This window comes from Delphinapterus leucas, chromosome 5 (assembly GCF_059928025.1).
Source record: "Delphinapterus leucas isolate spDelLeu-1000000601 "Yukka" chromosome 5, BTC_Dleu_Yukka2, whole genome shotgun sequence".
NCBI classification, from domain to species: Eukaryota; Metazoa; Chordata; class Mammalia; order Artiodactyla; family Monodontidae; genus Delphinapterus; species Delphinapterus leucas.
This window is the reverse complement of record NC_143133.1, coordinates 51,523,796-51,540,119: the sequence shown is the minus strand read 5'-3', so window position 1 is coordinate 51,540,119 and position 16,324 is coordinate 51,523,796. Positions and strand designations below refer to the sequence as shown.

The following is a 16,324-nucleotide window of genomic DNA, read 5'->3' as shown; positions in this document are numbered from 1 at the left end:
AGGCATATTGTAATAATATCTGAAGTTCTCTTTTATCTTATCCTGTAATATGAAGCAGTATAAGCATAAGACCTTTTTCTTTAGAATTTAGTGAATTATGCACATCTTTGGGTTATGGGAAGGGATAAGCTAGATGCTGGGCTTCACAACTGCAAATCAATTTGCAAAAGGCTATATGAAAGATAATGCTTAATATAATTCAGCTTCTCTTCCATTAACATCTTGAATTATGGTGTAAAGTTTTATTTTTTTTTCCTAGAAATGTAGCTGACATTAGCATTCAGGTATACAGTTCAGTTTATCTCTAGTGAAGAGTCTTTTAAAATTAAGTTAAATACAGCACAAGAGACATAGAAAATCGATAATATTTCATTTCTTTTAAGTAAGATCTTTCTGTATACATTTGCTTGGGGTGCTTGTAAATTTCTCCCTTTACGGAAGTATTTTATAATAAATGTCAGTTATAGATCTAACTGTAGCAAAAAATAGTGCAGGTTCTGGAGTACCTTTGATATATCAGATAAAAACTGCTTAGCTAAGTATTAGTGTAGGAAATAGTGGTACAGTCTCTTAAATGATATTTTTAAAATGTAGTGATATCAATGGGAGAGGATTTAGGACCTTCATACGAGAAATACTGTAGGATTCAGTACATTGAGCTTTAAGATATTATAAACTGCTTTGCTTATTGGATTACCTATCATAACACTTTATGTGGAGTAGAGATACTAAAAATATTTGTAGATGGATGTGAACTTGACTCACTAATATATTCTTTTTTGTTTACTCCCATTTACTAGTGATATGTGATTGAGTTAGTATTACGTTTAGTCTGAAGATTTTTATCCTAAGGTTAGCTACAGTTGTAGTGGCATTAGCAAGTCATTGATAGAACTGGTTAGAACTAATTTGTTAAATATTAGAAATTTAACATTGGAAAATTTTGTTTTTTAATAGCCACGTATGCATTAGTAAATTTTTTTTTTTTTTTTTTTTTGTGGTATGCGAGCCTCTCACTGTTGTGGCCTCTCCCATTGCGGAGCACAGGCTCCGGACGCGCAGGCTCAGCGGCCATGGCTCATGGGCCCAGCTGCTCCGCGGCATGTGGGATCTTCCCGGACCAGGGCACGAACCCGTGTCCCCTGCATCGGCAGGCGGACTCTCAACCACTGTGCCACCAGGGAAGCCCCATTAGTAAATTTAAAAGCACCCTCTAGGGGTGTTACTGAGGAAACATTTCTTTTTTTTTTTTTTTTAGAAATAGCTAAGGACAAATTAAGGACAAATTAACTACTCATCAGGTTCCTTTCATACTACAAGTGTAACTGCATTGGTGATTATTGTGGCAGCCATGACTAGATACAATAATATTCTAAATTGGCCCTCACAATTGAAATAAGTTTTTTTGTTGTTAGGGGGGAAAATGTAGGAGTCTGTAAAAGGCATTTCCTGGCTATCAGATTTGTTTCTGCTTATGAGAGGTTAATGAATTTGAGAGTAAGAGAGAATTAGATGCACATTAAGACTTTGGTGTATAATATAATGAAGAAGAATCAACAGTTAACATCTAAGTTAAAATGTGCGACTCCTTTTTTCTGTTTTAAACAACGCTGAGCATTTCTTTTCTTTTCTTTTCTTTTTGGCCTCGCCACGCGGCTTGTGGGATCTTAGATCTCTGACCAGATTGAACCTGGGCCTTCGGCAGTGAAAGTGCCAAGTCCTAACCACTGGACTGCCAAGGAATTCCCAACACTGAGCATTTAAATTATGACCTAGTTACTTCATAGTAGATGAAAATATAAATGAAACCTAGGAATTCTACTCTTCATTAACTCTGGTGTGGTACTAAAAGATTATGAATTGTTTCAGTTGCAGGAAAAACTCTTGATTTTTAAATTTCATTTGATTTTCCTATTGTTTCACCTTCTGAAGTGAACATCAATATTAGTTTAAGAAGGAGGGGCCAGGAAATCTTTATATGTCTAAGAAAAGATGCCTACTCTTTTTTCTGTTTCTGCAAGTGGTGATAACATATGCATCCTTAAGGATTTCTATACACTTTTTTTAATGACAAAAGAGAAAGACTTATTACATATAACAGTATGTTTACTTATAGCTTCATTCAGTATGACAGATGTGGGCGTTAACTTTTTTTTTTTTTTTGCGTTAACTTTTTGAATATAAAAAGAATCAGTACATTTTAGTGATCTAAGATTTCATCATTCTGGCATGCTGAGAATTGATCTTATAAAATATCCTAAAAAGTTAAGAATGACTATTAAAGTTTTTTTAGTTCAGAATATAAAATATACTGTGTTGACAAGGATAAAAATGTTTGTGGTCTTAAGGAGACTCACTAATAATTCATAAACCTGGTAAGAATTTCCCTCTTTTTAAAATCTTTACCTAACAAAAGCTGGAGTTAGTCATCTACTACGTTCTTTAGAAATGAAAAAGCTACTCTGGGTCTCACTGTGGGATCAGACTGTCCAACCCTCACCTTAGAGAAAACTGAAGCCGCTTATGTGGCCTTTGAAGTTGAAGTATCATTTCCTCCTGTCTCCACTTGGGTACTACTCTGTTGGCCCTTGGCTCTTTGGTGCATCATTAGAGTTTTTATGTTTTGACTGTGGCTGGAGGAGGTCAGTGCAAATGGGTTTTGTTCAGCTGCAGACTCACTTGGGCAGATTTTCATTTCAACACTTTTAAAGTGCTTACTAGGAGAAGAAAATACAATTTTAGGTCAAACAGTTGCCAACTTAATATTTATTTGTAGGTTTATTAAATTCTCACATGTGCACATGAGATTTTGTACTTGTAAAATATATGTATTTTTATTTTTTACTACTGGGTATACACTATTTTTCAGAGTAGGATCAAGAATACAATATTTAGTTTTTAAATGCTGTATTCTTTTAATTGAGTTAAGGGAATTGTTAATTTTAAGTTTATAATATTTAAAGGAAGTACATTTTTAAACTGCCTCTTTCTAAGTCTGGCACATACTAAAAGTCTGGCACGTTTTTCTTGCTGTTGGGAAAGCAGTGGTGAAGAAGATAGAAAGTCCCTGCTTTCAAGGAGTTTTTCCATTCTAATAGGTAGTCATAGGCAATATTTATTTAAGCAAATTAAAGAGAAATTTCAGACTGTGATAAGTATAGTGAAGGAACCAAAATAGGTAATGGTGTTGGAGGGAGATTGGGAGTTGGGGGTGGGCAGAGTCGGAGAGCTACTTTAACAGGGAAGTAATAAAGAAAGGTCTCCTTACATTGTGACAAAAGGGACCACTCTTGGAATCATCTGGGAGAAGAGCTTTCCAAGTCCAGGGGAAACAGGCACAAAGGTTCTGACATGTTCAGGGATTGGAAAGGAGGCTGATGTGGCTAGCATATAGTGAGTGGAGGGAATGACTGTCACTGAGTTCGGTGTGTTGGCTGGGGTGTATCACGTGGATGAAGAGTTTGATTTTTTTAACACTTACAGGAGGAAGTCATTGGGAGGGACATGATCTGATTCATGTTTTTGAGAGACCACTGTGGCCTCTGTCTGGAGGGGTGGGAAAGTAGGCAGAGAAGTCATTTAGAATCTATTGCTGTGATCCAGGGGAGAAGTTAATGGCTGCTTGGACTAGAGTGGTAGCCCTGGAGGTTCTGTGACTTGGTAGCCCTGGAGGATTTGTGATAGCCCCAGAGCAGGAAATGTGGTGGTTCTTTACCTTTAAATCCTGTGGTTTCTGATAATTCTGGCAGCTTTAAATCTTTCTATATTGTGGCAAAGGAAAAGAATTGCTCCTAGGGCATATGAAGGAGTTAATTTACAGCATAGACTGTACACCAATCAGGGTTGTTTTATTAAATCTAGCAAGTTGCAGTGAGTATTTATTTGATTTTCTTTAAATGTAACATTTTGTTGTTGCAGGAAATGTTTTCATATTTGTCCAACCAACTAAAGAAGCTGTCAGAAGCCTACAATGAAAGAGTGTTGCATACACCTCACAATCCCATATCTTTAGGTAATTATTTTTCTTAAAAAAAAAATTGTACTTCTGAACCATCCCCAGTGGGAAGCTGGTGTTTCTAGAAAGAGTATGAATTCTTTCTGGTTACAGTGATGTTTCTAATTTCATTACAGTGCTAATTTGTAAATTTTAAAAGTTTAGTCAGCCTTTATAAATGCTGTAATGTATTTCTTTTTTTTTAAACATCTTTATTGGAGTATAATTGCTTTACAATGGTGTGTTAGTTTCTGCTTTATAGCAAAGTGAGTCAGTTATACATATACATATGTTCCCATATCTCTTCCCTCTTGCATCTCCCTCCCTCCCACCCTCCCTATCCCACCCCTCTAGGTGGTCCAAAAGCATCGAGCTGATCTCCCTGTGATATGCGGCTGCTTCCCACTAGCTATCTACCTTACATTTGGTAGTGTATATATGTCCATGCCTCTCTCTCGCTTTGTCACAGCTTACCCTTCCCCCTCCCCATATCCTCAAGTCCATTCTCTAGTAGGTCTCTGTCTTTATTCCTGTCTTATCCCTAGGTTCTTCATGGCGTTTTCTTTCCCTTAAATTCCATATATATGTGTTAGCATACGGTATTTGTCTTTCTCTTTCTGACTTACTTCACTCTGTATGACAGACTCTAGGTCTATCCACCTCATTACAAATAGCTCAATTTTGTTTCTTTTTATGGATGAATAATATTCCATTGTATATATGTGCCACATCTTCTTTATCCATTCATGCGATGATGGACACTTAGGTTGTTTCCATCTCCAGGTTATTGTAAATAGAGCTGCAATGAACATTGTGGTACATGACTCTTTTTGAATTATGGTTTTCTCAGGGTATATGCCCAGTAGTGGTATTGCTGGGTCATATTGTAGTTCTATTTGTAGTTTTTTAAGGAACCTCCATACTGTTCTCCATAGTGGCTGTACCAATTCACGTTCCCACCAGCAGTGCAGGAGTGTTCCCTTTTCTCCACACCCTCTCCAGCATTTATTGTTTGTAGATTTTTTGATGATGGCCATTCTGACTGGTGTGAGATGATATTGTAGTTTTGATTTGCATTTCTCTAATGATGACTGATGTTGAGCATTCTTTCATGGGTCTGTTGGCAGTCTGTATATCTTCTTTGGAGAAATGTCTATTTAGATCTTCTGCCCATTTTTGTATAAGTACCGCACGCTAACCGATTGTGCCATTGGAGCTCCAAGGTCTTCTGCCCATTTTTGGATTGGGTTGTTTGTTTTTTTGTTATTGAGCTGCATGAGCTGCTTATAAATTATGGAGATTAATCCTTTGTCAGTTGCTTCATTTGCAAATATTTTCTCCCATTCTGAGGGTTGTCTTTTGGTCTTGTTTATGGTTTCCTTTGCTGTGCAAAAGCTTTGAAGTTTTATTAGGTCCCATTTGTTCACTTTTGTTTTTATTTCCATTTCTCTAGGAGGTGGGTCAGAAAGGATCTTGCTGTGATTTATGTCATAGAGTGTTCTGCCTATGTTTTCCTCTAAGAGTTTGATAGTTTCTGGCCTTACATTTAGGTCTTTAATCCATTTTGAGCTTATTTTTGTGTATGGGGTTAGGGAGTGATCTAATCTCATACTTTTACACGTACCTGTCCAGTTTTCCCAGCACCACTTATTGAAGAGGCTGTCCTTTCTCCACTGTACATTCCTGCCTCCTTTATCAAAGATAAGGTGACGATATGCTGTAATGTATTTCTAATATAAAACCTATACGCTGAAAGAATTCAAATCTATGTTAAGTGTTATACTGAATATATGGAAAATAATACTTTTAACTCTTGCTTCTCACCAAAATAACTTGGTCACTGATAAGGACTCTATATAAATACTTTAAAATTTCTACCAGTTAACAAAACACCATAACATTAAAGATATTCTTATAATTTTTAATGCTGTTATTATTTATTTTCTTGAGTATGCCTGTGTTAGAGAAATCTGTATTTATGATCATTTCATTTTGTCATGTAGTACAAGAACTACTAAACAGGATAAAAAGAATGTTGACTTTTATGCATTTAACTAACTTTTAAACTTCATGATTACCCCTTTTAATTTGTGAATATATATAGTATAATATGGTTCATATTTCATGTATATCTGAGGAAAGTAAGGAAATAATAATTTGTAATTAAAGCCTTTTTCAGGAATGGGCTTCCTTGGAAAACCATTTGGCCACTGATAGATAATAAAATCACCCCAATCAGTCCTTTGTTGGTTTATAATCTATGTAGATATTATAGAAGGTAATACGGTATGATTTGAATCCCAGTTCTGCCATGTACTAGCCTCTAACTTCCTTTTCCCTGTCTATAAGTAGAGATAATGATCCCTCACATACAAAGTTGTTAAAAATGGTTGAGATTATATTTGTAGAGTATCTAGTATAGTAAGTCATATTATCCATGTCATTGTTCCATTTATTTAATTGGAAAATTCACATTTTGGAAGGGTGATATGGAAATTCTCTTCTGATTCTGAGCGTGTTTATGTTAACATATTTTTATCTGATATGGAAACAAATCCTCACTATAATTTTTTAAATGCATTAAAGTGAAATGGTGCCATGTGACAATGAATAAAAAGTGATATCTCCATGAAATAAGACAGTCACAAAAAGACAAATGCTGTATGATTCCACCTATATGAGGTACTTAGAGTACTCAAAATCATAGACAGAAAGCGTAATGCTGGTTGCCAGGGGGAGGGGAAAATGGGGAATTATTGTTTAATAGGTATAGAGTGTCAGTTTTATAAGATAGAGTTATGGGGATGGATGGTGATGATCGTTGTGTAACAAGATTGAATGTATTTAATACCACTGAACTGTACACCTAAAAATTGGGTAAGATGGTAAATTTTATGTTACATGTTTATTAGCACAATAAAAAAAGTGATGTCTCTGTGATTGTTTGTTTCTTAAGTGGTTTTGTGCTGGTGAACCAAGGCTCACTGGAATACTTTTTTCTTTTTCAGCTATGACGCTTAAAACACTAGATAAACACTGTGACAAAGCTGTCACTCGGCTTGGCTCCATGCTTTTTACCAGACAGGTTTCTGGAGCCAGGTAAGTATGTTTAAAAGAGGATTGGATTTATTTCACTTTTCAAAATTAACTCTAATAAAGCACCTTTCTTTAAGAATAAGTCCCCCAAGTATGTGCTGAACTGCACCTGAGAATTCATCGTGGAGGAAAAGAATGATGAGGTAGAGAATCTGCAAGGCTGTCACACAGTCACTCACCTGTGGAACGTGAAATAGTCACAGGAAAGATACGAATCTTGTTTGCTTTAATAGACATATAAAAACAAAGTTCATTACCTCTCTGTACAAATTTTTGTCTTTATTTTCCTTTGTTAGATTGTCTTCAGTGGTGTCACATTATGGTGTTAGAAATAAGTTGTCTTCATTACTAAGTTTAAGTGAAAATGTTTTTAAGGAAAAGTCCATTTCCCAAACTGAAAACGCTATGCAATTCTTGTCTAAGTACTGCCTTTGAAAAATCTACTTTTTGCTTTTATATGTACATAGCTTAAGATGAATTTCAATTTTCATTTTATGTTTGATGAGGTCAGAGAAAAATGACTTGAAAAGTACCTTGCTCTAAGTACTCTTCTTTACGTGCTTCTGCTAAAGAATTTCTCTCTGACTACCAGAGGTTAGAGATTTCACATCAAAGAACAACTTTTTAAAAGGAAAAACATCTTAGATTAATTCACCTTTTACCTTGATGAGCTATATCTATATGCAGCATAGTTTTGACACTTTTAAAATGGTTTTCTTGGCCTTGCTTTTTAGTGTTGCCACTATTTGTCTTTATGTTTAGGTTGATCTTAATTGAGTTCTTTAAAAAAAAAGGGTACTGTTAGAAATCTGCTTATATCAAGTATGACAGTGAAATCAGGCTTTAAAAATGCATGTACCATTGCTGAATTTAATGATTGCTGACCATCAACCCACTGTAAGCAGTTATGTAATTTCTGCTGGATCCTGGCTTTAAAACCCTCCATTGCATAATGTGATCCGATAGATGTAATTCTAGTCTATTGATTACTTGAGGCAATACATGGCAGTTAATCAAAGTGGTTTGATTTACAAACTTAAATATTCCATTAAAGTGTGTATATGTGAAATCAGATTCTGGTATTTGATACAAAAACAGAAATAACTTTCTTTTTACCTTTTTGAAGATGTAAAGGTGTTTTTGATTCCTAGAGCTTGTAGCTCTTTAATAAAAGATAAGTAAATGATAAGCATCAGGTAGTACTTTCCTATGTGAAGTGCACTGTATAATTTTATTTTAAGGCTGCAGTCTGTTTTCATAGGCTACGATTTATGGCTGTTATTAAACTTCTTACTAAGTAGGTGTAAGGCTTAGTAACACAGCTTTCTTTTGTTTATGGGTGATACTCTGTTAACATCACCAGACATACTAAATTGGTAAATCTTTTCCCTTTCAGGGTTGTGCCTCTTGGGTCTGTGCAGACTGTGAGTGGCTACACTTTCAGAGGCTTTATGTCACATACAAATAATTACCCTTGTGCTTACCTCAATGCCGCATCAGCCATCGGTATGAAGACACAGGATGTGGACTTGTTCGTAAATAGACTTGACAAGTGTTTAAAGACAGTAAGAAAAGAACAAAATAAAGAGAGTGATGTATCTGGAGTTGACAGTTATGATAAAACTGAAGATGTGGTTATAGAAGAAATGGCTTTAAAACCAGATAATGTACTTCTTGGCACATGCCAGGATTCTTCCTGATGACATGTGAAGGGTTTCTTCGTGATAATTTTAAAAAAGTGATGAGGCTACAGTATAAGCTAGCAGTTTAAAGACAAGACTTGAGATTTTTGAATTGAGAATTTCATGGAGAATATTTGGTCAAGGAATAGAACATGGTCTGAGCGAGCCATTGACGATTGTTACATTTGTTGTTCTTCGACTGCCTCAATCACTATCCTTAACAGGTTATAATGTACAATTAGCGTTTTTCTAATTGTTAAATATTTGCCAAATAAACATTATGATTCAGATAATTCTTACTAACATAATGATAGTAAAATTACACATTACTCTAATTCTCTTTGAAATGTGTAGACTGCTTTCTTCTGACTATTCTCTATCATTCACAAATTACTTATGTTTCTGACCACACAGAATTTAGAAAGATTGCTAATGCTACTAATTAGTAGATGTTTGTTGATATGTGTAAGTCACAGAATGCCTGTAAAATGGACATTTCCCAGGAAAGCAGAGTCAAGGTCAAGGTGTAAGCTTTAATTTTTGCTCAACAGAAATGGATCTCAACTGGGGATGATTGGCTTCTTATATCTAAGTAACATCTGGAGATATTTTGGGGGTTTTTTTGTTTGGTTTTTTTTTTTCGGCCACGCCACACGGCTTGTGGGATCTTAGTTCCTCGACCAGGGATGGAACCTTCGCCCTCAGCAGTGAAAGCGTGGAGTCCTAACCATTGGACCACCAGGGAATTCTCTGGGGATTCTTTTTTTTTTTTTTTTTTTTTTTTTTTGCGGTATGCGGGCCTCTCAGTGTTGTGGCCTCTCCCATTGCGGAGCACAGCCTCCGGACGCGCAGGCTCAGCGGCCATGGCTCACGGGCCCAGCCGCTCCGCGGCATGTGGGATCCTCCCGGACCGGGGCACGAACCCGTGTCCCCTGAATCGGCAGGTGGACTCTCAACCACTGCGCCACCAGGGAAGCCCCTGGGGATCTTTTCTGATTGTCAAACCTAGTAGGATGCTATTGACATCTAGTGAGGGGAGGCCAGTGGTGCTGTTCAACACCCTACAACGGACAAGACAACTTCTCAAAACAAAGATTTATCCAGCCCAAAATGTCAGTAGTGCTGAGGTTGTTAAAAACTTCTCTAAAGTAAAAGAACTCCTCAGTAAAGAGAAGTTTTCCATAGCAACTTGAATTATTCAGTAGTACTTCAAAGAAGGTAGCTCTATAAATGTTACCAACTAAACAGCATATAGATTTTTTTTTGTTAACATCTTTATTGGAGTATAATTGCTTTACAGTGTTGTGTTAGTTTCTGCCGTATCACAAAGTGAATCAGCTATACATATACATATACCCCCATATCCCCTCCCTCTTGTGTCTCCCTCCCACCCTCCCTACCCCACCCCCCTAGGTGGTCACAAAGCACCGAGCTGATCTCCCTGTGCTATGTAGCTGCTTCCTACTAGCTATCTATTTTACATTTGGTAGTATATATATGTCAGTGCTACTCTCTCACTTCGTCCCAGCTTACCCTTCCCCCTCCCCATGTCCTCAAGTCCATTCTCTACATCTGCGTCTTTATTCTTATCCTGACCCTAGGTTCTTCAGAACCATTTTTTTTTTTTAGATTCCATATGTATGTGTTAGCATACAGTATTTGTTTTTCTCTTTCAGACTTACTTCACTCTGTATGACAGACTCTGTGTCCATCCACCTCACGACAGATAGTTCAATTTCGTTTCTTTTTATGGTTGAGTAATATTCCATTGTATATATGTGCCACATCTTTATCCATTCATCTGTCAGTGGACACTTAGGTTGCTTCCACAGCATATAGATTCTTAAGTGAAAACCGAGGTTACCATTTCTAAATATGTAATTACAAATTGTTAATATGGCATGTGTGCATTTTTCCATTTAGGAAAGTGAAAACTTTATTCCATTGTTTTGCTTCAAGGAGTCTGTATATTTGGTTGGTTTGTTCAGGTGTTTTGCACAGCTGTCATTAGGAGTGGTTAACATGGGGATTCTGAACATATTTTTGCTGGAGAGGTGAAAATGATGGAGTATGAAGAACAGGTGTATTCCCTTTTCATTGCCCATATGCTTACTTTCTGAGTCTGAAATTCCAGATGTACTGGCTATAACTATTACGTTTGTTGTTAATTTTAAGAAATAGACTGATGTCTCATAGCCTAAGGAGTTAGTGAAGCCTCTGAATGCACCAAAATGTCAAAGCTGTATTTCTCAAGACTTGCTCTGTGGAGCATTTATTCCTAAGAGATGCTCATGGGTATAAAAGGTTCCACGGACAAATAAATTGGGGACTTTGCAAACCTGCCTATTGGCATGTTAAAGTTTCTAAGAATTCCTTCTATTCCAGTTTGAATGTATCCTTATCTAAAGATGGAACCCTTTTTTTAATTAAATACTGACATCCCATTGAACGAACTTTTGAAAACACTACAGTAGAGAATGCCACGTAGCTTTCTGGATGGTGTTTTTCTCTATTGTTTTGGCATTGTAAACTATGTTAAATGTGAGCTCAGACAGCTGCCACTCCCACAGGTAAGTTAGAATACTTGGGACACTGGCTTGACAACCTTGGAAGTCAACTGTGTTGAGATAAAGTACTTAACTACAAATATTGTAAAGATTACTTTAAAATTATTGTATCTTTGGGGTTCAGATATTTGAAGTGTCTGGGTTCTTTAAATAGCTATAATAACTTCTTTCAAAGGGGTAAATCCTGGAATAAAAAATTGTATAATTTTTTAATGTGAATTTGAGACTGAATTGTAGAACTAATAAAGCTGAAGAGTTGCCATAGACCCTCTCGAATCTGTGAAAAGGAATGAAGTGATGTTGCAGGTGTAGATGCTGGCAGTGCAGCATACTGTCCACCTAAGCCAAGATTGTTTTCTAGAACGAGTGATCTATATTGTGTGATCATCATTTAGTTTAAGAAAGGCCAGAGCTGAGAGACCAGCAAATGTTTTCTCATCTGCAGTGTATCAGCAGTTCTTGGGCTTCAGCTGCTGAATAGATAATAATTCTAATTGAAGATAAATTACATGAACCCACATGTGAGTGATAGATATGTTATAACATTTCATTCCTGGTGCATAAAAATCAGCTGCAGTTTTTATTATTAGTCCTTTCTTTTCAGAGGTTTTGGAATTCCAGCTCTATTCCTGCTGGTTTCAATTTGACCTTGAGGTCGGAGAAGTCACAAGAATTTTTGAAGGGATGTTGTAGGTTCTGCATATTGAGGCTTTCCTTTGCCACCACCCCAGTGTCCTTTGACTTGCTGTCTCTCATCTCCACATATAAGTATAAAAGAGCATACAGTTATTTATTTTAGCCTGCTAGTAATGATTGGTAATCCTTATAATTGGCCTCAGTTTTTCTCGTACTGGGGCCGAGGGGCAACGGATGATATCTTTTCCAGTCAGTGACTAAGATGTCCTTTTCTGTCTTTATGATCCAACTGCCCTTATTAAGACTATCAGGTAGAATTTTGGAGTTTGGTTTTTAAAGTCATTGGGCTGTGGTAGTCTGCCCAGAAAAGAAAATTGAATAACATGAAATATTCTTTAGGTCACCGAACGTATTACTAATTATACACACAGCAGGGAAAGGTATTTTAAATCCAATTCTCAATTTGGCTCCTAAGTTCTCTGCTGACAAGTTCTCCCTCTGTGTGATACTAGCCTTAGGAACTCTGCGTTCAACTATAAATCTTTTTATTTAGCTTTTTGCATTAGTTGACGAGGTGTCCGAATATGAACTGTTGAATACAGTTATGTTCAGCCAATAGGCACTTGATATGCAGAATGATAACTTTTAAGTTTTTTCTAATATTTTGCCATAGCACATACCTCTATTGTGGTTCTGTTTCTCTAACCACTATAATAAGAACTGTAATTGAGGTCTGAGCTACGGGATATGCTTTTATTTTTAGACTATATGGCTATGATAACGTTTTAGGAAAATTAAAATTAAAACAAAGGTAATTTTTTTAACCAGCAATGTTACTTTAATATTGAATTAGTAGCTCATCATGAGTTAAATTCTTGTGTTCTTTCATAGAGGAAAATAGCCAACAATTGACGACAATGACAAACCCTGATGAGCCTCATTGATAATACACTCAGAGAAATTTTTTTGAATACATCCACATTTGGTGCATATGAAAGTTGGGTTTTCTTTCCCACTGTCTAAGATGTACTAATTTCTGCCAAGCCCTTAAATGGTTTTGTTATGTTTTGCATTCAGGAGGCTGACCTTATTTTGTAACTGAATTTGTATACACAGAAGTTTGATCATTTCAGAAGTTTGATACCCTCTGAATAATCTGATAAAAAAATTGAATATGCTGTTAACGTATAACTTAAAGAAATCCAGTGAACAGTTTTTTTCCTTGTCTGTCAAATTGTGTTGATTATTTGTCTCTTGTGGCTACTCAGTGTACAGGTCTAAGACTTACCCACTGCTTCCTTTTGTGCCTTCCTTTTTACTTGCATGCTCTTTGTTGGCCATTATGGTAACATACACATGTAAGATGATGAGTTCAAGGCTAATGAATATATCGTTATAATTTTCCACCTAATATTCTACAGTTCAATCTAAGACCTTAAGCAAAATCTGGAAATGTTTATATGGTCTTGTTTTTATCAAGTGGTATCAATGTGAACTTTTAGAGAAATGTGAGGAAAGGCTATGTTCTTCATATTTATACGTATAAATGTATAATTGTGGGGGATTTTAGCTATTAGAATTGAAGCTGGTGTCAGTCTGCTAACCTGCTAAAAGAAAAAGATGTTTCCAAAAATATTTTTGGTGTAGACTATGTATAAATAAAACTAAATTGTATAATTTATTACATGAAATAGATTTTTAATCATTGATAGTGCATTATATTATTTTACCTAATCACTGCTCCAGATACAATTCGAAAGTACAGATAACTAACATTAAATTACTTGCCCATTTTTTGATTCAGTCAACAGTATCGACTTGCCCAGAAATCAGCAAGAAAAGGCGTACTTTATAATGAGAATCATGAGTCACGGGGGTGGAGGCTAGATTATTTAAAAAAGAAAAAAAACCCAGCAACCATTTCCCAAAGGATCTATTGACCGTAGAAAGTTGGAGGCTTAGAAGTATTGAATCTTTTCTAAAGGAAACACCTTAATTAAAAATAAAATAGTGTCACTTCCTTCTTCAGCAAATTTCATTTTTAAATTGTACTATCTGAATTTTACATGTAGTTCTCATTTGATTTGGAATTAGATCTCTGCACTGGTACTCACTGACCATGTGAGTTCACATATTTAACCTCTCTGAACCTCAGTCTCACCATATGTGAAATGGGTACAATCCTATAGGATTGAGAGTTAAATGAGATAACAAGTAAAGTGATTAACTCAGTGCCTAAAACATAGCACTTGCCATTAATAACTGCTATGGTGGTCTGCATAAAGCTATAATGTACCAATTTGTACTAGATTTAAATTAAATTTCAAAAATTAAAATTTCTTCATTAGTTTATTAGTAGGATGTTTTATGAGAGGGAGTCATCATTGAATTTTGCTCATCTCCAGTGGAAATTAAAAAGTATGTACTTGATTTTAGATGACGATCTTTTTTTTTCTTTTTCCAGAATTTTTCTACTTTCATTTTTATGAGTTTCTTTTTGTTTACACCTGAGGGTTTTTTTTTTCTTTTTTTTTCGCGATACGCAGGCCTCTCACTGTTGTGGCCTCTCCCGTTGCGGAGCACGGGCTCCGGACGCACAGGCTCAGCGGCCATGGCTCACAGGCCCAGTTGCTCCGCGGCAAGTGGGATCTTCCTGGACTGGGGCACGAACCCGTGTCTCCTGCATCAGCAGGTGGACTCTCAACCACTGCGCCACCAGGTAAGCCCCCTGAGTATTCTTTTTAAGAAACATATTTAAAGTGCATTAACTATTTTATGTACCTGAAACTTCAGATCACAACCCAGCAAAAATGTACAGGGAAAGTTCATTCATTGTGACTTCCACATCAATTGTATTATCTGACCAAAGTTTTTGGTATAGTCAGCAGACCTGCAAGCACAGCAGTTTATTATATTTAGCCCTATTCTTAAATGACTTTATAGTAGAATGACTGATCGTGGCTCCCAAGTTTACATCTTTGTAAACTGAAGAAGAATCTGAAAAAGAATATATTATATAAAACTGAATCACTTTGTTGTATACCTGAAAGTAACACAACATTGTAAATCAACTATACTTCAATTTAAAAAACTGTAGCTGTGTTTATTGGCCTGATCTTCATTAAATTCTGTTAGGTCAGATGGAAAAAAGAAAATTGAGACTGGAACTGTATTCAGAGTTCTTGGTTTGAGTGGCTGTTTTCCTTGTGGCCCCTTCCCTCCCTCCTCTCCCCTTTGCTCCCGTCTTATTTGCCACTGTTGGATTCATTTCTTTGTCTTAAGTCTTTCTTTCTCCTGTTAAAATGTAGATACATCAGGAAATAGATAACTGCTATTTATCCTTATCAGTTAGTGACATCTTAGTTTGTGTGAGTTTATCAGATGTTTCACTAAGAGTGGGTTATTAAAGAAAACTTATTATAGAAAATTTCAAACATATACAAAAGTAGAGCAAACCATATAATGAGGCCCAGTATTCATCACTCATCTTTGGCACTTGTCAAGTCCAATTTCGTGTCCCCTCTACCACCCTCTTATTTGAAAGCAAATCTCAGGCGTTTCAAGGTGTAGCTCACATTTCAATATGGATCTTCTAAGTAAAGGACTCATTTTTTAAAAAGCCACAATACTATTATCACCCCCCCAATTAACATAATATCTTGATATCATCAAATATGCTATCATTGGTCATTTCTCTAATTACCGTTTTTTTTTTACATTTGAGTCATGATCCAAATAAGATCCCCTAAGGGTAGATTTTAGTGGAAAAGTGAGAAGAGGTGAGAAACAGATGGCTTGAGGAACCAGAGAAAATTAGACAAGTGCAGAAAGAAGAAGGTTTGAGATGGTGTTTTTCTAACGACTTTCCCATGGATTAATAATACTGGATTTATGAAGGATGTACTCCAAATGGGCTCCTAAAGATCTTCCAGGATGCTGGAGAAATTCCCATTTGACCTGCTCCAGGTTTCACTGGTTATCATAAGAAATGGACTTCAGTCCATAGTCGTGTATAACAATTCAATTTCAATGCTAACTTCCTTTACATAAGGCTGCGAATTAGAACCCCAAATTAGATTAAGCCTATAAGGCAGTGGGGGTAATCATTCTAGATATATAGAGGGAACCCTTATTCTAAGTAAATGTGTAGAAGGCTAGTTGAGTCATTGTGTTGGGCTCCAGCCAGCCAGGTTTAATGAGCAGTGGAAGGTTGAGTACCATCTCAAAACCAGTTTTCAGAGGAGAAGGCAGGCAGACAGGGCTCCCCCTCTGGGATGGATCAGAGGAGCTGAGTGTGATGCTCAATGAGAAGAATGTCTGATGTATCTCATGGACCACATTAGAGAGAC

At 36.3% G+C, this 16,324-nt stretch overlaps 1 protein-coding gene across 7 annotated transcripts in view; it reads left to right on the top strand.

Moving 5' to 3' along the window:
• Positions 1-16,324, top strand: part of SEPSECS (Sep (O-phosphoserine) tRNA:Sec (selenocysteine) tRNA synthase) — a 55,596-nt gene that overhangs the window by 26,999 nt on the left and 12,273 nt on the right. For 4 of the 7 annotated variants that reach the window (XR_016393253.1, XM_089911726.1, XM_089911724.1 and 1 more), the window contains exons 9-12: positions 3,919-4,012; positions 7,003-7,093; positions 8,487-8,596; positions 14,522-14,694. Coding sequence is in view for 5 of the 7 variants with exons in the window: in XM_089911726.1 (XP_089767852.1) it covers positions 3,919-4,012; positions 7,003-7,093; positions 8,487-8,596; positions 14,522-14,694 (468 nt within the window). In the remaining 2 variants the exon portion in view is untranslated. Of the gene's footprint in view, positions 1-3,918; positions 4,013-7,002; positions 7,094-8,486; positions 14,695-16,324 lie in introns of those variants that run through there. The other 3 variants (XR_016393254.1, XM_089911727.1, XM_022566596.2) reach the window with 3 other exon arrangements.